The sequence below is a fragment of the Saccopteryx bilineata genome, chromosome 5 (assembly GCF_036850765.1).
Source record: "Saccopteryx bilineata isolate mSacBil1 chromosome 5, mSacBil1_pri_phased_curated, whole genome shotgun sequence".
Taxonomy (NCBI): Eukaryota; Metazoa; Chordata; class Mammalia; order Chiroptera; family Emballonuridae; genus Saccopteryx; species Saccopteryx bilineata.
In genome coordinates this window covers 155,685,927-155,707,503 of record NC_089494.1, presented here as the reverse complement: position 1 = coordinate 155,707,503, position 21,577 = coordinate 155,685,927, and the positions used below count along the sequence as shown (strand labels likewise).

The 21,577-nt window shown below is 37.8% G+C and overlaps 1 protein-coding gene across 1 annotated transcript in view; it reads left to right on the top strand.

Annotated features, from left to right (window-relative positions):
- The window catches only part of MRC1 (mannose receptor C-type 1), a 91,393-nt gene extending 79,963 nt beyond the window's left edge, over positions 1-11,430 (top strand). The window contains exons 26-30 of the mRNA XM_066279099.1: positions 274-423; positions 7,599-7,712; positions 8,430-8,594; positions 9,863-9,904; positions 10,748-11,430. Coding sequence (XP_066135196.1) covers positions 274-423; positions 7,599-7,712; positions 8,430-8,594; positions 9,863-9,904; positions 10,748-10,998 — 722 coding nt within the window. The 3' untranslated portion in view covers positions 10,999-11,430. The remainder of the gene's footprint in view (positions 1-273; positions 424-7,598; positions 7,713-8,429; positions 8,595-9,862; positions 9,905-10,747) is intronic.
- Positions 11,431-21,577: the final 10,147 nt, after the last annotated feature.

The following is a 21,577-nucleotide window of genomic DNA, read 5'->3' as shown; positions in this document are numbered from 1 at the left end:
GGCTTTGTTTTTTGGAACTTAACATTGTACGGGTATCTATAGATCTACATTCTTAATTATGAGTGTGATTGATTGCCATAATAACTTAGTACATCCTATTAAAATGTATTTAAAATGAAAAAAAAAAAAGTAAACCCAGTAATAAAAATGGCATATTTAAATGATTAGCATTAGAACTTTAAAATTTTTATTAATGTTATTGTTATTCTAATATTTTTTTATATACTACAGAAACTTCAGGTTTTACTTTATTTTAATGTGTTTCTTTCACAGATATCCCTGCCACTGAGCCTCCACAACTGCCTGGCAGATGCCCGGACTCAGAGCTCTCAGCGTGGATTCCTTTCCATGGTGACTGCTACTATATTGAGTCTTCATATACAAGGAACTGGGGCCAGGCATCTCTGGAATGTCTTCGAATGGGTAAGTACCACATTTACTGTAAGAAAACCCACAGTCATCCATTCTGGATTACCATGATACTAATAATATTGTCATTAAAAACAAGGAACATAAAAATACCTGTTTATTTTGCTTAATAGTTTATGTTGTAACAGAATGGTCATGATTATGCCTCCCCCACACCGAGATTGTAGCCTCAAAAATCTTCAAGAATTTGGTAGAAAATAATCATTTACTGAACAAATTATTATTTTCTTACTTTTGGTTATAATATACTAAGTTGTTAGGATTCTCATTCTTAGTTATTTAGAGTATTTTTTTCATGCCTTATCACCGAGAAGCTTGGGTTTCACAAGTGCCCAAGAACCATTTTGCTTTACCAGTGATGGAAAAGTGTTTATATCTGGTTATCTCATTTATGAAGAAAGACAAAAGAAAACTCAGATAGACCTGACATAAATGTATAATTTTCTCCCAAAATAAAAATATCAAATATGTCAAATAAAGTTAATTGTTTAGGATATATTTAAAAATTCATTGAATTAAATTGCACTGATTTTTTCTTTTCTTTTTTTTTACTTAATTTTGACTATGCCCTACATACATCAAAGTTCTTCATCCAACAGTGGTGTACAAGAGTTCTAGTCTCATTTCCTTCAGGCCCATTTAAAAGTTAACCTTGAGCTTTGGCTTTTTACATTTATATTTATATTTTTTCAGCTTTACTGAAGTAAAATTAACATAAAAATATAATACATTTAAAACCTGCAACATGATAATTTGCAATACATAACATTGTGAGAGAACTGACCCCACCAAGTTAATTAGTACGTCATCACCTCACATATTTACCTTTTTTTTATTTTTTGGTGAGAACACTTAAGTTCTACTCTCTTAGCAAATTTCAGTAATAAAATACAGTGTTATCAACTGTAGTCACAATGTCATGCATTAAATCCTCAGCCCTTATTCATCTTATAATTGAAAGTTTGTACCCTTTTACCAGCCTCTCCCCATTTCCCCTGCCCCTACACCTGCACCAACCACCATTCTACTTTCTGTTTCTGTGACTTTGACTTTTTTTTTTAAGTTCTGCATATAACTCTGCTATCGTGAGGTATTTGTCTCTCTCTATCAGGCTTATTTCATTTAGCATAATGCCTTTCACTGTTGCAAATGACAGGTTTCCTGTCTGTTTAAAGGCTAAGTAATATTTCATTACATATATATTACACCCTCCTTGAATGTTCAAAAGCACATTGCTTAATCTCTATATATGTGTAAATTTTTTATTTCTTATAATTGATTTATAGTTTTATAACACTGTAGTTAGAAAAGATGCTTGATATGATTTCAATCTTACATTTATTGAGACATTTTTGTGGCCTAACATGTTTTCCAACCTGAGATTGTTCTATGTGTGCCTGAGAAGAATATGTATTCTTCAGTTGTTGTATGAAATGTTTTGTATATATCTGTTAGGTGCATCTGGTTTAATGGGTAGTTTAAGTCCATTGTTTCTTTAGTGATTTTGTTTTTGTCTGGATTACCTATCCACTGTTGAAAGTGGGTATTGAAGTCTTTTACTATTATTGTTTTTATGTCTCTTTATTCCTTTATATTTGTTAATATTTACTTTATATATGAAGGTGCTTCAAAGTTTGGTACATATATATTTACAGTTGTTATATATTTTGATTAAATTGACCCCTTTATCATTATGTAATGACCTTCTTATCTCTGATTATAGTTTTTAGTAAAGTCTATTTTGTCTGATAAAAGTATCAAACCTGCTTTCTTTTGCTTCCCAATTATATGGAATAATTTTTTCCATCCCTTTACTTTGAGTTACAGGTATTCATAAAGCTGAAATAAATTACTTATAGACAGCATGTAGTTGGATCTTGTACCTTTTAATTCATTCATTCACTCTATGTTATTTGGAGAATTCAGTAAATTTTTATTCATAGTAGGGATTAATAGGTTGGACTTACTGTTGACATTTTAATTGTTTTATGGATATTTTGTAGTTTCTTTGTTCCTTTCTTCCTCTCTTATTCACTTCCTTTGTGAGTTGATGATTTTCTGTAGTGGTATGCTCAGCTTCCTTTTCTTTATCTTTTGTGTATCTACTCTAGGTTTTTGCTTTGTGGTTAACCATAAGGCTTGCATAAAATATTTTATAGTTATAACAGTCTATTTAAAGCTGATAATAACTTAACTATGAATGCATACAAAAGCTTTACATTTTATATCCCCCATTTTGTTTTTTATGTCACGATTTACATTTTTTATATTGTATATCCATTAAAAGTATTGTATTTATAGTCATTTTTAGTAGTTTTGTCTTTTTTAAATTTTATACTACAGTTATAAGTGATTTATCCACCACCATTACAATATCAGAACATTCTGAGTTTACCGTATATTTACCTTTATTGATGAGTTTCATATTTTTAAATGTTTCTGTTTTACTAATTATTTTATTTCAGCTTAAAGAACTTTTTAAAACATTTCTTATAAGGCTGTTTTATTATAGATTAACTCTTTTAGTTTTTCTTTATCTGAAAAAAACTCTCCTTTAATTCTGAAGGAAAATTTTGCTAGGTAGAATATTCTTGGTTGGCAGTTTTTTCTTTCAGTGGTTAAAATATATTATCCCACTCCATTCTGGCCAGCAAAGTTTCAGTTGAAAAACCGACTTACAGTCTTTTAAAAAAAATTATTTATTCATTTTAGAGAACAGAGAGAGAGAGAGAGAGAGATACAGAGAGAGAGAGAGAGAGAGAGAGAGAGAGAGAAGGGGGGGAGGAGCAGGAAGCATCAACTTCCATATGTGCTTTGACTGGGCAAGCCCAGGGTTTTGAACCAGCAACCTCAGCATTCCAGGTTGACGCTTGATCCACTATGCCACCACAGATCAGGCCCCCTGACTTACAGTCTTATAGGGGTTCTCTTGTATGTAACAAATAGCATTTGTTACTATTTTTGAGACTGTGTCTCTTTTTTTAACTTTTTACAATTTAATTATATATACTATGTTTAGATAGGGGTCTTTTTAGATTCATTGTATTTAGTATTCTATGAACTTCCTGGATTTAAATTATCTTTTTCCTCCAGGTTAGGGAAGTTTTCAGCCATTATTTCTTCAAATAAACTTTCTGTCCTATTCTCTTTTTCTTCTCCTCCTGTGATTACTATAATGCATATATTGGTTCATTTGTTGTTTTACAAGTCACTCTTTCTCATTCTTATTTTCGTTTTGTTCCCCTTGCTGTATTTGAATGCCCTTTCTTTGAGTTCACTGTTCCTTTTCTTTCAATTTATCTAGTTAACTGTTGAGCCCTTCTATTGAATATTTTAGTGATTGTATTCTTTAGCTCTGTAATTTACTCTCTATCAAGTAATCACTTATCTCTGTTTTATTAACATCATTTGGAGATTTATCTTGTTCTTTTGTTTGGAATTTATTTTCTAGCAACAAGTTTTATTTAAACATTTATTTTATGTAATATCAGAGTAGCCACTCCAGCTGCCTTTAAGTTACTATTTGCATTACTTATCTTTTCCACGCTCTTACTTTCAGCATACTTGTGTCTTTGAATCTCAAGTGTGTCTTTTATAGACAGCATGTAATTGAATCATTTTAAAATTTATTTTTATTTATTTATTTTTAATTTAAATTTATTCTGCAACCTGTCTTTTGACTGGAATGCTAAACCACCATTTATCTTTAATGTAACTACTGATAAGTTAGGATTTATGGCTGTCATTTTGCCTTTGGTTTCCGTATGTCTTACATCTTTTGGTTCCTCTATTATTTCAATTATGCCTTCTTTTATGTTAAATATATACTTTCTAGTGTACCATTTTAATTTTCTTGTTTTGTATTTTACTGTTTTATTTAGTTATTTTCTTCATGTTTACCTTCACAATGACAAGTAACATCTTAATAATATGCAACAATCTAGTTAAGATTAATATCAATTTAACTTAAAGGTATACAAAACTTTTTCTCTTCTATAGCTCTATTTCTTCTGCAATTCTTTGTAATATTGTTGTCATACAAATGTATTTTATACATTGTATGCCCATTAGCACAGATTTTTAATTATTGCTTTATGCAGGGTTTTTAGATCAGATAAGATTTTAAAAAGAATTATAAACAAAAAGAAGATAGTTTAAAACTCTGCCTTAGCCTTCACTTCACATTTGTGCACTGCTTTGGGGTAAGCCAGAGGTGAGCGCTTAGGGACTTCCCAGATTTTTCATGAGAATTAACATAATCCTGGGCATGTGCACACCCCAATACATATCTGTCGCCTTCTAAATTTTTTATTTTTTTTTTATTCATTTTTTTTTTTTAGAGAGGAGAGAGAGAGGGAGAGAGAGAGAGAAAGAGAGACAGAGAGAAGGGGGGAGGAGCTGGAAGCATCAACTCCCATATGTGCCTTGACTAGGCAAGCCCAGGGTTTCGAACCGGCGACCTCAGCATTCCAGGTCGACGCTTTATCCACTGCGCCACCACAGGTCAGGCATCTGTCGCCTTCTAGATTCCCAGGAATAGGTCAGTGCTTTTTTAAGCTCCTTGTATACATCTCATTCTTCAGTTTTTCCTTTAAAATTTTTTGGTTAGCTTATTGTTTCCCTCAACTGTTATCACTAACTCAGGTAGCTGAGATGTTACACAATTGCCACTGATAGTTTTTGGCAAACACTGCCCAGGGAAAGGCTGTTTCACTGGATGAGCCCTGAGTCAGGTCAAGTAAAGGCAAGTTTTTCAAGTGACGTTTTCCAGAGAACTGTCAAAGAGATCAAATAATAGAAATTCTTTGAGAATGGGACTTTGGAAAAACTCCAACACCATTTGGATTTTTCCAGTGTCTTCTAGGCTGCTGGTTTTCAATTTGACTTGGGACTGTTGGTTTTTAAGGCAACCACAGAGCTAAAGATAAGATGATGAGATTAGGGTGAGTTATAACACCATGAAGCTCACTGTTCCTACCAAAATTTAATCTTTATTTTGAATAAATGCTTTCTGGATGGTTATAAGCCATTGGCTAATTTTCAGGGTTATGAAAAAATTTGAGTTTGACAAATTTGTTAATGTTCTTATTGCTTTCATGAAGCACTGGATTTTCAGGGGTCCTTACTATGTGATTCCTTATGATTTCATCTGAATTCTACTTTGGACTTTTTAAATTAAAATGTTTTTAAAATATTTGCAATGACTATGTAGAAACTTAGTTTTAGATTATATTTTTCTGTAAATAATTTGAATAATTATCAATTATTGAAATAGGTCACAATTATTTTGAAATGGCTATTGTCTATGAAATATATTCCCTAATATACTATGTAATCATGCAGTGCAAACATCAAGGGGATAATCCAGGACCCAGTTACATGGGATGTGGGCATATGGTTAAGCAGAAGCCCTCAAGATTCAGAATGCCTGGATCATGCCATGACTTTGACTTCTACTATTATTAAAATCACGGCAAATTATTTACCTTCTGTATTTTTTTTTTTTCATTTTTTCTGAAGCTGGAAATGGGGAGAGACAGTCAGACAGACTCCTGCATGCGCCCGACCGGGATCCACCCGGCACGCCCACCAGGGGCGACGCTCTGCCCACCAGGGGGCGATAATCTGCCCATCCTGGGTGTCGCCATGTTGCGACCAGAGCCACTCTAGCGCCTGGGGCACAGGCCACAGAGCCATCCCCAGCGCCCGGGCCATCTTTGCTCCAATGGAGCCTTGGCTGCGGGAGGGGAAGAGAGAGACAGAGAGGAAAGCGTGGCGGAGGGGTGGAGAAGCAAATGGGCGCTTCTCCTGTGTGCCCTGGCCGGGAATCGAACCCGGGTCCTCCGCATGCTAGGCCGACGCTCTACCGCTGAGCCAACCGGCCAGGGCACCTTCTGTATTTTATATTATACTTAACTATAAAATGGGGTACCAATAGTACCCATTTAATAAGGTGGTTATTAGTGATGACAAATAAAAGTGATGAGAATTTTAGTGATGTCATGCTTATAAATCCCAAAGCAAAATGGTATAAAGTGCTTAAAATATATTAGTTATTATTAGTTGTTATTAAAAAGCTATAGTTATTTGCTATAAAATCTAATGCTGACACTGAATCAGACTTAATCTAATGTGTGTTCTCAATAACATAGTCAATGAACCAGTCTTTCAGTTTTGTCTCTTCTTCCTTTGTACAGTCCTATGCATAACAGCTCGATTAATATTCCTGCGATGCTTTGCATTGTTCTGTTGAAAAAAACAAGTGTTCTTTATCACCACATTGCCCGAAATACCAATCTCCTCACAACTGCAGTGAGTCTAATCCAAAACCCAAGTCTTTTTTCACCCATTCACCGTATCAGTCCAGCCAAACTTCAATATCTATTCACACTATTAATTCCTCCCAATAGATCTATCTGTCTGTCTGTCTTCTGTCTACATCTTATCACCATTAAACAATTTAAAGGATTTCATTATCAGTGAACCATCTCTGTTCCCGAAGAAGCTCTATGCTTCCCTTATCTTCTCTCTCGTTCTTCATCCTGGGATTATTTTTTATTCTTTATACTTGAAATCTTATGCTCCTTAATATCTTAAATTTTATTTCCTACATGCTTCCTTTTAGTTGCTTCACCTAAAAACAAATCCTTTCCCTGTTTGACATGTCCATAGTATGTTGTACTTACTTTATTTTCTAAGATTTTTTTATACTTTCTGCTGATAACTATGTATGTTATTATTACCTGCTTAAGACATTCTATATCTTACTCAACTTTGCATATCCTGGGGCAACTCATTTAGTGCTTGTACAGAAATGATGCTTATTTCAGAATAGATACTGAAATTCTGAAAGGACAAATATCCACTCCTTAAAATTCTTCCTCTTAGGGAGTAAATGATGATGGAAGGAGATTTGAATTGAGGTGGTGAACACACAATACAATATACAGATGATATATTATAGAATTGTACACCTGAAGCCTATATAATTTTACTAACCAATGTCACCCCTATAAACTCACTAAAAATAAAAAATAATATAATTTTTCCCCTTACGTGGGCACATAAGAATGATTTATATTGCTCTTAATATAAATACTGTCATTAAAAAAAGCATTTTCACTTAATAAAATGTATTTCCGTCATGTTTGTTCTTTTATATTTTGCAGATTCCTCTTTGGTTTCCATTGAAAGTGCTGCTGAATCAAGTTTTCTGTCATATCGAGTTGAGCCACTTCAAGGCAAAACCAATTTTTGGATAGGATTATTCAGAAATGTTGAAGGTAATTAAAAATTTTTTTTCCATTTTTTTTTAATGTGGGATGAATGAGAGAGAGAAGCATCAATTTGTTTCACTTAGTTGTTTCATTTAATTTTGTGCTCATTGAGTGCCTTTTGTATGTGCCATGACTGGGGATCGAACCTGCAATCTCTGGTGTGCCACCTGGCCAGGGCCTAAGCTAATTTTTGCAGGATGATGATTTAATCACAAGTATTTGTTATATTTGTTATATTTCAGTATGTTAAACAAAGTTTCAGTTCCAGAAAGTCTTGCTTTAAATAATGGTTAATTTGTGAATAGTTTGAAAATTCAAACTTACATTATCATTTGAAATAAGATCTGAATTTTTAAATGACCTATATATTATATTATCCTGAAAGTTGCTAATTAAAATAATCGCTTCTGTAGCTAAATTAGTTTAAGAAGCTTCAAAAATATTGTCTGTCTTTTTCCAGAAAAAAACTTAGAGAAGGATAAGTGTACATATTTGTATTAATTAGGAATAAATCTTCAACTAACGCCATATCAGCAACATATTCTGAGTTTTCTTCCTTATAATAATTAGTCATTATAGTCTTGCCTATTAAAAATCTAGCTGTAAACAAGTGTTGATTATAGCATAAAATAATATGCTTAAAAGTTTTAAATAAATGAGTTGAACTTATTTTAAGATAGATTATTTTAATTTGTGTTTTTATTGGCTATATTTGATAATCAGGAAAGTGGCTATGGATAAACCAAAATCCAGTGTCCTATGTCAACTGGAACTCAGGAGAACCCTCTGGTGAACGAAATGAATGTGTAGCTTTAGTTGCATCTTCTGGACTTTGGAATAATATCCACTGTTCTTCCTACAAAGGATATATTTGTAAACGACCAAAAAGTAAGTAAGGATTTGCCCTGTGGTATGTATGTTTACAGGCCTCCATTGCTTTCTAATATTAAGGTGTCAGGTGTGGGATTGTAATGTGATTACAGATTCCTTGCAAGGTCTCCCTGCGTAAGTGAAAAATTCAGTCTACTACAGTAATCAGTTGCTGTCTGCAGCTCTATGTGAGCACAAAACATTCCCTGTATGCTTATCTAATGTAGTAGTTTTGATTTATCAATCTATTTATAAAGGGATTTCTGTTCACATGGATTTGTGAAATTGCAGTTTGAGAGCCAGCCTACAAAGCCTATGGCATGAGAAGAAAAGGGGTGGACAGTCACCTTGGCAGACTAGAAGGGGCAGGTTCTGCAAGGGAATCAGAATTTATTCAATAAATCATGTAAGAATAAATCATATAAGATGTAAGGAATAAGTCTTTTAAGACCAATTAAGCCTCCTTCTTAGATTGAGTGGCAGACTATGGAAGAATATGGAGGATTGGGTGAATTAATAGTGTTATTTGCCCACGATGTGTTACTATCTGAACTTCAATGATATTTTTATGCATTCCACTTCACATATCTCCTCTTCTACAGATAACACTATTAATTAGATAAAATATTTAAATAAATGAATTAGATAAATTTATATGCTACCCCCTGTATATTTTATTATATTAGAATTTTGTAGTTCTTTAGTCTTTTAAAACTCTGTTTGAAGATATCACATACCCTTTGGTTCAGTGTTGGGATCTTATTTCACTTTCATTTAAATGCCTTGTAATACCAGAGGCTTTCATGGGACAGTTTCAAAACTGCTAGACTAAAATATATTATTTATGGGTAGAGTGGTTAGATTTTTGAGAGTGAATTTCAATGGTTGAAATGAAAATTGGCGAATTGTATAAAAGGAAGAGCAAAAATAAGTTTACAGTAGTTGTGAGTACACAAAACAGTTTATTTTTGTATTATTTTTATTAATTATTGTATTATTCATTTGTATTATAACTGTAAGCCTACATTTGCCAACCCTTCTATTTTCAAATATTCTGATATATTCAAATTAAGCAGACAACTGTAGAGTGCTGTTATAGAGTAGATAGATAGATAGATCTATTTGTATATCAGATCTATCTACCTAATATCTATATTATATAACATATTATATTACATAATCCAAACATGGAGGATTCGATGTATCTGTGAATCAAGTAATATTATCTATATGCAATTATTTTGAATTTTAATAAATATTTAATATATTTATTATTTTACCAACAGTTGTTGATGCTGCTCCTACCCCCACATTAATGACAACAAGAGGTAAGACCATTATACAATTTCAAGTTTCTTATTCATAATGTAACAATATAGTTTGTTTAGAAAACCATCATGATCCCTTCCTATACCCACTATACTCTCAATAGAATTGCTTGAGCTACTAACTAGCCTTTGCCATTATATTATCTGTCTCCCTTGATTTATGCTCTAGAAAAGCAGGCTTTAGAATCAGGCTGGTGGTTTTACTATTTATGTTTTTAAAGATATTGACTGCTTTGTTACAAAGAGTTGCCTTATAAGAACACATAGAAGAAATTTCTCCCAAAAGGTTTTTTCTTTTGTCAGCAATAGCTTTAATTTTAATTTTATGCATAACTTGCCATCTTATTTCACTCATTTGGTTGGCTGCTAAAAAAACTCAGTGAGATTTATGGCTTCCAGCAACTAACTCCCTTATGAACCTCATAGGTGTTATTTGTGAACTAATTACACTCACGAACCCTAGTTTCTACAACTGTTTTCGCTTTTTCCTAATACTTGCTTTTTATTGTCATCATTATTACTATTACTATTCTACTTATCTTCATATAATATATATGGTAGGCAACCTTAAATTATTTTGAAATAGGTATAACTATTTTAAAACATTGATTCTCTATGTAGCTCTATGCTACATAGATAAATGAAATAGTAGTTTTGCAAGTGAAAAATAATCTAAAATAATCCTCTATTCTGTTTTCATGCCCTGCAATTCTGTTTGACGAATGTTACTGGAATGAATATTTATGCATTTTAGTTTTTCAAAAAAAGAAGTTATATTATTCTCCATAGCATTCGACCCTCCACTTCTCTCCTTTTCCCTAATGGTTTTGTTTATCTCTCTAGCTCAGTCAAGGAAGATGACCCCTACTAAATCGTCCTCTGGTGTGGCAGGAGGGATCGTTGTTGTGATCCTTCTCATTGCAATGGGTGCGGGCACGGCTGCATATTTGTTTTATAAGAAGAGACGTGTGCATTTACCTCAAGAGAATACTTTTGAAAACACTCTCTATTTTAACAGTAGGTCAAATGCAGGAATTAGTGATACAAAAGTTCTCATGGGCAACATTGAACATAATGAACAAGCAGTCATCTAGTATTACAATGTAATTTAGGTATATTTGAAATTCATAAGATTATAACTAAAATGCTAACATCTTTCATTCAATCTGATTATTTTGTTTAAAATTAGGACTGTGTTGCACTGGACTGTCCTTTTCCTTTGCCTAATTGAAGAAATGATTTTTCATTTTTTAGCCTGGCAAGATATTTTCACAAAAGATAGATAATATTGACTACCATTTTTAAAAATATATCTTAGGTGAATACATAGCACGGTAATGCCAATATTAAGCATCATTGGTGTGTAACTGTTGTCAGCTGCATGAAGATTTTAAGAAACCCAGAAACAACTAAGTAAGCTTCTTTAAAAGTTTAAGGAGCTCCCAAAGAAATGTTACCTATTGAATAATAATTTGGTAATTATTTAAATATTAAGTAGAAATAAACTCAGATGGTACAAAAATTTAGTCACTTTTTTTTTTTTTACCAACCTTGATTTTCACTCCTGTTATTTAGAATTGTATTCGTATATATGTAGAAAGAATGAGGCAACTGAGAATTTTGTTTCCTGAAGCAGGGTTTTAAGGTTGAATATTGCAAAGATGTTCATTGTCCTGTTATATGTATATCAGAAATGCAAAGATGTGAAATAAAAATGTAAATTTACATACCTGGATGTACTTAGATAATGTGACATAAACATCAAATACAAGGTATATTTTTAATAGATTTGTATTTTCGTGATTTTGGTAAGTGTAAATTTTTAAAAAATGAAATTTATTTATCCATTTTCTTTACATTTGTTTACTCTTAAAATAAATAATATTATTAGTAGAGGAATTCTTTAAGTTAAACTCTTCATCTCTTTGGAACAGATAGGTTGCTAAAACACTAAGTATAAAATGCATTTTATCATAATGACTAGCATAGTTTCCCCAGATCTTCCCTTATAACACTGACCCAGTTTAGAATTCAACAAAGAACTGTTATTAGAAATTAGATCTCTAAATACCTTATTCTCACTGTAACAATTCCTTTTTGTTTAAGAATTTTGTCTTGTAAAAGTTTCATGTACATTGTGAAATATGTTGGTGGTTTCTCTTTTTTAATTATTCATTTTTGAGTGAGGGTGCAGAGACAGAGAGAAGGAGGGAGGGGCAAGAAGCATCAACTCCTGTATGTGCCTTGACCAGGGAAACCAGAGGCTTCAAACCTGTGACCTTAGCGTTCCAGGTCGATGCTTTATCCACTGCTCCGCCACAGGTCAGGCCCTGGGTGGTTTCACACCTCACATATGTACCATATTGCCTGCTTACCCCGCACCTTTCCCAAGGAATGGTTCATCTGTTTGTCTGTCTATCTATCTATCTATCTATCTATCTATCTATCATCTGTATAATTTATCTATGCATCTATTTATTTTTAAAAACTTGGCTCATGCTATTGTGAAGACTTGGTAAGTACAAAATATACAAGATAGGACAGCAGGGAGAAGACTCAGAGAAGTGCTGCAGTTTGAGCCCAAAGGCCATCTTTGTCAAAATTCTTCTGGTTTTTTGTTCTATTAAAAGTCTTCAACTGATTAGATGAGGCTCACTGTAATGCCAGTGGCCGAGGCCAGGCAGGTTCACATTGGATTCGGGCAGATGGTAGAGAAACTGTGGAGCCAGAAAGGGTTGGGCCATTTCGTTTAATAGAGTCTCACAGTGGCAGACAAGCACACAGGCAGGGGGAACCGTTTCTCAGGCAGACAAACAACAAGAATGGCCCGAATGGCCCCTCACAGTGGCGGGCAGGCAACCCCCATCCACAATCCTCCGAGCACAAGCACCCATAGCCTTACGTAGGCTATGCACACGTGGCACTGCCACACATTTGTGCACCAGTCAGGCAAAGTGCTTGCAGCCGGGAAACCAGCAAGCAAGCCCAACACAGCTGCCCCACACTCACTCACACTTGTCTGGTGGGTAATCTACTTTACTCAGTGTACACTAATTAAAATGTTAATCTCATCTACCTTCAAAACACCCAGAATAATCCTTGACCAAATATCTGGGCACTGTGACTCAATATCATATACCCTTTACCTTTAGATGGCAATGGTTTTATGATTATTTTTTATAAAGGGAATAGAAGGATAATGTAATCTTTATATCATGATTAATCAGACTTTTTAAAACATCTTTGATAGTTTAGAAAAGGTCCATTCAACTATATAACTCGTTATTGATAATATGGTGCAAATTTTTAAGATTATGGTGAAATATGGAAAAACTTTTATTAAATTTCATTCACATACAATTACTAATACTTCAGGACACTGAGTTTTTTTGTTTTTGTATGTGCAATGAATTAAGTACTATTGAATTAGATAATACTCACTAATTAGTTTGTTGACACTTTTTATAATGCAATATTATGATTTTTTTGGTGAGGTTGCTATTTTGTGTCAAATCAGCTAAAATTGTTTATCTTTTTCTAGTATGTTAATATGACTCACTTTTCTTTTTTCTCTTGCAACGTAAACTAAGTTGCAGTGTAAACTGAGAGTATCTTCACGACTTCAGTTGACACTGACATTGGAAAGTCTCCCTGAATTGGCTGGAGGTCCTGGCTGCACTGTGGGGGCTTTAAAATATTAAAGTTATTCATGGCAGCCCTGCACTATTAGGTTTTGGCAAAATTATCGATCTCATTCAACTAGCTCTATGGGTTGAGTGCAAACCTTTCCTATCGCAGCTTTCTCCTTACGGGTTTGATTAGAGCCCCTGTCCACAGAGTTCTCTAGGAGATTCAAACAACTGTGCAAAGCAACCAGGCTCTCCTTTTTATTGACTTAATCCTTTTTTCTTTAAGGGCAAAAAGTTCAAGACTTTCTGGGCTTGCTCCTGAATTGGGGTTTTGTCACAGATTCTCAAACTCTGATGAGGACTGAAAGCCACATGGAGAGCTTATTGAAAACACGGAGTCTTTAGGGCTCAAGGTTCTGATTCTGATTAAGCAGAGCTCAGTCAGAGTCCTGGGAAGCACATTTCAACAAGCAGCCTGGGAGAGTCAGCCAGGCTCTGACTTGATGAGTGCTCTGTTTTGGAATCAGTTTGCATTAAGATAGCATTTCCTCAAAGCTGTTAGAAATCTTACATAATTCATGGGGTAAAAGCAGTATAGTCAAATAGCATGGGCGTTAATGAAAGCTGCAATTTTTCCATTCTGTCTCTTAATTAACCAGGAACTGTAGAGGCTCAAATATAGTTATGCACTTCTTTCCTGATCTCCCTTGTATTCTGCTATGCACTGAATGTTTGTGATCCCTCAAATTTCTATGTCAAGACCTATGCCCCCAGTGTGATGGCCTTAGCCAGAGGGGCCTTTGGGAGGTGACCAGGTCAGGGCAATGGAACCTTCGTGAGTAGGATTGGAGTCATTATAAAAAGCACCCCAGAGAGCTCCTTTGCCCCTTCCACTATGTGAGGACACAGGGAGAAGACGGCTGTCTATAAACCAAGTAAATGAGTCCTCACCACACACTGAATCTGCTGACTCCTTGAGTTGGACTTTCCAGCCTCCAGAACTATGACAAAGTTCTACTGTTTATAATGTCTGTGGCATTTTGTTTCACATCCTGAATGGACTAGACAATCAATCTTCCAATGCTGTACTGTTCCTACATCCCCTTTATAATCACCATTAATACATATGTGTGAGTTGAAGATTTGCTTCTCTTATGTAATCTTAGAATATAAATTTTACTCCAGGAGGGGGAAGGTCTGAAATTATATGGTTCTGGGAATAACCCTAGATCTTTGTGAAAAAGAACCCATTTCTCCATGCTGTGGGTCATAACATAAAATGGTTTGTCTCTGTAGAGACTCCCATCTCATAAAAATGTTTCTCTGGGTTAGAGTTGGCTCATTTCATAAAAGGGAGCAAATGGAAACCTTCTAATGCTCATGACCCTCCTAACTCTGTAATTCAGTTTTATTCTCTTGAGAAGTGAAAGAGCAGAAGAAACCTCATCAGCTTATTTGAGAAAGATTGTAATAAATACTTCAAAAATAATTGTCTCATTTTTCCTCAACTTTCTGAAAATCAAGAATCAAACTTGGTTATAAAGGTGGTAGGGAAACTGATTAAGTACCTACCATATGCCAGGCACAGTGGCACATATTCAAATGAATTCCAGATGGTCCCGAAGTGTGTTCTGCTGACTGCCATGTGCTACCCTCGGGGTTTATTCCAAAACTCAGAGGCGCTGGCTCTTTAGCTGGTGGGGGGCTTGAAGCTTTCAGTGGGAGAGAAGGGAGGGTCTGAGATCAATCGCCTCAGAAACCTGCTTTTCTGAATATGACTGTCCATCTGGCAAGTGTTGAGTCTCTCCAGGAGAAACTAGGTTGAGAGATGGGCTAACCTCCTGTAGGCTCTACATGTTTTTTATTATTGATTTGGGTCACAATTAAAAAAGCTGATTATTCTCCGGATGTGCCTAGGCTTCTCTTGGGTGTCTGTGCTGTCATGTGTCAGGAGGTTGTAACCTGAGATGGATACCATATGAGTTGTGTTGGTCAGAAGAGTCTGTTTCCATATTCTGTGTACTCTGCCAAACCTTTACCTTTCCTGTGAGCCACCTCCCCATGTCGACTGCTGTGGACAAGTCCTGCTGGGGGTGAACACGATGGAGACGCAAAGACCCAACTCCAGGGACCAGGTTCAGTGACACAGATCCACTTTATCCAGGAAGTAAACTAGCTTGTATACATGGGTTCGGCCAATAATAGGATGTTACAGTGTGTCCTTCATAGCCAATGGCTGAAAAGATCAGGGAGCTGCGTGGTTGGTGCTGAGTCACTTCATTATAGCGGGCAAGCTCCCTTTCTGGGTATACCCAAGAGGGTACTGGGAGCTGGGGTATTCTCACAGCATTGCATCAGCCACAGCTGCTAGGAATGCACTCTGCACTCACTCCACATCTCCCCCTTCTCTTTTAATTAAGGCCAATTGGACTTGATGAATGACAGCTTGCTGTTGTTGTAGCTTTTGAATGCTATGCATTATGCAACGGAACCCTGGTAGAACTAAAACAACTATAATACCTATTATACTATACGCTAATAGATTAGCTGGATTAAACAATGAGGCAAGCTTCTGTAATGTTTGACTAGTTAGGAAATAGAACGAGGGTCTTAAACAGGGGATTCCTCCTAGGGGTTGGGATGTCATTTCCCTCCCATTGTGTTACAGAGAACTTCTAGGTGCCATTAAACACAGTTCCACTTTGATTGTAAAAAATGGACGTAGGTCCATGCGCACACCCTTCCCACAAAGGTCCCAGCATCCAAACACAGAATGGTTGGCTTGCTGTGAGCTGTGTACTGCATATGGTTGCAAGGCACATTACACAAATTACAACAACATGACAAATTATACAATTTCAACAATTACAGAGGTACACTTCACCAGTCTCTAAGTACTTTGCCAAAAGCGCAAAATGTCCTTGACCTTCTTTCTAGCCATAGGAAAGGCTTCCAGCAAAGCTGCCCCCCAACTCCATCAGGGTATTTTACATTGTCCAAAATCCATAAGTCCATCCAACAAAGGAGCCAGTGCTCACTTGGGTCATAGTCCAGGAAATCAGTCCATGCACATGAGGCCCCAGCCACCCCCCTCATCCCTGCCATCCTGGCAGGTCTTACATTGTCCCAAAGAGAAGCACATGGCAATGGCAGTCAGCATTTCCATCTCTGCTCTGGAGAGCATGATGGCATCCACCCCTAGATCCCAAAATGTCAGCGAACCCACCAGCGGCTTAGCAGGCACTCCCTGCCATTCCAGCGGCCACTCAGCCATGCAAGCCTGGCTTCCATTCATCCTCCCGCTGCAGCTGCCACCTTTACTTTCTGGAGTCTGTGAATCACAACTCTGGCCCAATTCTCCTCATCCTCCAAAGATGAACTGAAAATACCAGCTCACGCTGCCGGACTTGAGCCCCAGGCTGCCACTGCCTGCGTCTGGGAGTCAGCGGTTACTATAGCACACATAAGCAAGAACAGAGCACCAGGGCCTGGGGGCCCGTCAGGGGCAATTCTCTGGGCCTGCCCTGCCAAAGCCCCCACATCCCCCCAGGTGCTGGGGCGCTCATGCCAGCTTCAAGGTCTTCTTATGGAGCGCTGAGGACCTCCTCCCTTCAGGCATAGTTGGCATGGAGAAGGCCAAGGCTGTGGCTTTGGATGGGTGAAGACTGAACCACTTAGTGGGTGCCCAAGAAACCCTGTCAAGCAGGTTGGGGGGTTCCTGGGATCCAAATTGGCTAAAAAACACAAGCATAACCTCTCCCTTGTGTTAGAAGAGGGTGTGATCCCTGCCACTGTGCCGTGATCCAGCGTCATTTCAGAGAGAGGGATGGGGGGAGGGGGAGAGTGAGAGATACAGAAAAATAGACAAGACAGACAGAAAGAAAAAGGCCTGATTATTCTGATTATGGATACCGTATGACACATGGGGTCGTGTCGGCTGGCCCATGGGTCTGCAGCGGGAACACGTGTTGGAGTTAAAGCTGGGATAGAAAATGGTGTCTGAGAGGCTGGGGTGGGGCATTGGGCCTTGGCAGGGAATGCGGAAGTAGTGACTTCCTCTTTTTCTGGTGGCAGAGCTGATGGTGCAGTTTCTGTGCGCTCAGCCGCGATTTTGTCAAACTCGAAGGCTAAACTACTTTCCTCCTCAGTGGAGGGGGGCTAATAGGGAGGTAGGGGCTCCTCAGAGAGAGGGGCAGCCTGCAATATCCTTGGCACTGGTGGAGGGTCCCCAGCAGGAGCACTGGTCAGGCAGGCATGTATCACTAGCAGGGCAAGAATGAGGCCGAGAGGGAAGGTTTGTCCCCCATGTACCTCGGCCAAATAGACACTCCAGAAAGCTTGGGCCCAAGTATCTGGGTCCCAGAGAGGCACATCCCAGAGCCAAGGGTTGAAACCTAAGAGGATCTCCCAGTAAGTACAAAGATCCTTTTCACTAACTTTAACTCGCCTACTCTGCAATAGGGTGTGCAGGGCTCGAGCCTGTGGTGCTTGAGAGTGGGGGAGAAGGTTTCCCATTGCAGAGGGTCACTCACCCATCCCTTGGATGCCGGTTAGGTCCCTGCCCCATATTGGGCACCAGTTGTGGACAAGTCCTGCCGAGGGTGAGGACAACGGACTAGCAAAGACCCGACTCCAGGGACCAGGTTCAGTGACGCAGATCCACTTTATTCAGGAAGTAAACTAGCTTATATACATGGGCTCAGCCAATAGGATGTTACAGCGTGTCCTTCATAGCCAATGGCTGAAAAGATCAGGGAGCTGTGTGGTTGGTGCTGAGTCACTTTCTTATAGCGGGCAAGATCCCTTCCTGGGTACTCCCAGGAGGGTTTCAGGTGCTGGAGTGTTCTCACAGCATTCCATCAGCCGCAGCAGCTAGGAATGCACTCTGCACTCCACCCACAGACTGCAGTCTGGCTGACACATCTGTGTTGGTCTCAAGCACCTTTGGTGTGTGCATCACAAAGCAGGTGCTGGGGCTCTTTCTTTAACTATCCCCAGGGCCACTCCTCACCCAGTGTGGACCCCAAAACCAACCCTGCAGAGCATGATGGAAGCAGACTCAGTTTAGGACTTTAACCTGAGTAGCTGACACAGACTCAAGTCACTGCCAAGCAACAGAATCTGCCCAGTCTTCTGGGGTCTCAGCCAGCAGACCTCTGAAGCTACAGCTTTCCTCTAAACATCCCTCAAGATGAGTCTAGTCATTATGCTTGTTTTGATTCCTCTTTCTTCTTGTTCAAAAGCCAGATTTCTCCCTTGAAAATCAGCAAAATCTCAATGCTCTAAAGTTTCTGTGCAGGCAGAGAAGAGCAGGGGAATAAGTTTGGGGAAGCCAGGCAGTATCAGGTAACCCTTCCTGAGGTTGATCTTCAGAGAATCCAAGCCACTGTGTTCTTTTGGACTACCTTCAACCAAGTGTATTCCCCAGTGCCAAGCCTCAGGGTATCAAAGAGCCACTTATAAAACATTCTCTCCCTCATGAGAAACAATGATGTAGCCAAGAGGGCATCTCTGCCAACATATATCACATAGGCTGAGACAAAACCCGAAAAAAATTCTAAAGGGAATGAGAATGTGTTCTTGGTGGAAATAGCCACAGTCATTCCACCTCTGACAATTCCCATTATCAACCAACCAAGGGAAAGTTGACAGCTGCCATCAACCCTAAGGAAGTCATAGAAAAAATAGTAAAAAAATGTGGTATTTCAATGACTATATAGATACAACACCTGGGTAGCTATCAACAACTTCATTTATAAATGAAGTAAAATTATAAAGCTCTAATTCTGTTCTCTTCTACTAATGGCATTTTATTTTCCACTGTAACTGTTATTGATCGAAGTGTCAAGTTGTAAAATTCTGTGAAAAACCAAAACAGAAAATTGAAAACCAAGTTAGTTACAAACTCAAAAGCTGTTGCTGGCACCTAGCCAATGGTAAGTGGTTAGTTACACACATTCTGTTCTTCTGAACATACCGCTCATAACATCACAAAATTTGATACGTCTGCAAAAGATGTCATCCTGAAGATGCAAGCAGGCTATTTCATAGTTAGCACAGAAAGCAGAACAACAATTATTTGGTTGAGCTTAGAGGCCAAAACCACTATCACAGGGATGGTCAACACCATCAACCCTAAGGATTCATGTCTAAGACATCAGTGATCACTACACGGGCATGAAGAGTTAACAGTAAATGTACCCCCCATACTGACCATGCAGGTGAAGGCTACACCCAATTTCCCATGAAGACCATCAAAACCTTACAACTTTCAACAAGGTATTAATACTATGTATTAATACTATGCAAATTATTGATGACAAAAAAAAATCTAGGTTTGAAGACACTCTCAGTACATACCGTGTTGGCTGAGCTTACAAAGATGCTGAAGATGCATGCCATCAGCCCTCACAGCTCCAACATGTGAACGGGGACTCACATAGCACATGCTGTTCATCCTCTTATCACAGTACTTACTCTGTTGCATTCTGTTGGACTGTTTACCAGGCTTTCTTCCTCTGACATGTGTGATTGTGGGCAGTGATCATGGCCCATTCATCACTATGTCACTAACATATAATAACAGAGGTAGATGCTAAATAAATACCTGAGTATGATGCCATGAAAATATATGTCATGCTCATCCCTCACCAAGCACTTCCTGTGTACTATATAAAAACCATTAATTGTATTACTGTTGAATTTCTGTCACTCCTCACAACAACTCCAAATAGCCAAGTTTCTGTTGTTATCCTCACTTCATAGTTGAGAAAACTGAGAGCAAGGTTAGAAAATGGACACTCACTGGAGGCTTGGGGAGTGTCTCAGAACAGTGGTGAGGAAAAGGTGTGAAGGCCACACGGCACAGCGTGACAGAGACGAAAGCCACTGCTAAAGGTGGGGCAGCCGGATTCCTTGACTCCAAGTCTTTACAAACCCCTTGTTGAGATGATCTTTTTATTTTCCTTTTGGCTTTTCAAAGTTTAATTAAAAGGATTGAGTTATTTTTCTCACTGAATTTTGTCCACTAAAAACGAATACCCTTTCTTCACAATCAGAACACACAGAACACATCTTCAACCACTTTTGTGTTGGGCTTGTTTGGGGTGAGCTGGGGTGTCCGCTTAGACCAAGTGCCTGGGAGAGCAGAGCCTTGACCCCATAGGCCTGTGTATTTCACAAAAGCTATGACCATAACATGTCCATAGCAGGTTGGAAACATGTGCTGGCTGAATTAAGTTGTCATTTGATGAAGTAAAATATTTTCTGAAAATATATACTGTTAAGAAAACTGTTAAATAAACAGTAAGGATAACTTTCATTAACTTTCTAACATTATTCTGGGATTATTTATTAAAACAAAAATGAAACAAAAAAAACCCCCCAAACCTCTGTATTTCTTGCCTTATTCTGGAACAGAAGTTAAGATTTCAGTGGTCCACTATGTCAGGGCCTTGGCACAAGAAGGCAGAACTGTAGGACATCAAAGCCTTCTCCGGTCTAGAAAGACACGAGCCAACTTTCTTTCAAGACATATGCCAGGAGCCCCAGAGCATGAGAGGAGGGAAGGAAGCATCCCTGAGAGAAGAGAGAGAAAGAAATTTCACCGTCAGTGGTACTCTAGGGTGACGAGACTTGAGAGGAGTGCCTAAAATTGAGACACCAGTGTCTCGGCAAAGATTCAGAGCTCCACATGCAGAGTAGGAAAGCAGAGATGGTGAACAAAAGCAGACCATGGGGACTATTAGGATGACCTTTAATATGTGTGAAGATTACAAGACATATCATTGTTGTCTCAAGGTATACAAGTGTTTGCATTTGGTGCGAATGAACAGAAAACTGGACAAAAAAAAAAGGACAGGAATATATTGATTTCACTCAATCTCAGCTCTAAGCACAGGCAGCCAGGACTCCTGCCGTCCCTGGGATGACACTGTCAGGGCCCGGCTCCTTCTTCTGTCTGCCTGCTCCTCAACCTGGGTGCGGAGGCACCTTGTTCTCTTGATTCTTACCTCAGTGGGGCCACATGTGGTGTCACCTCTAC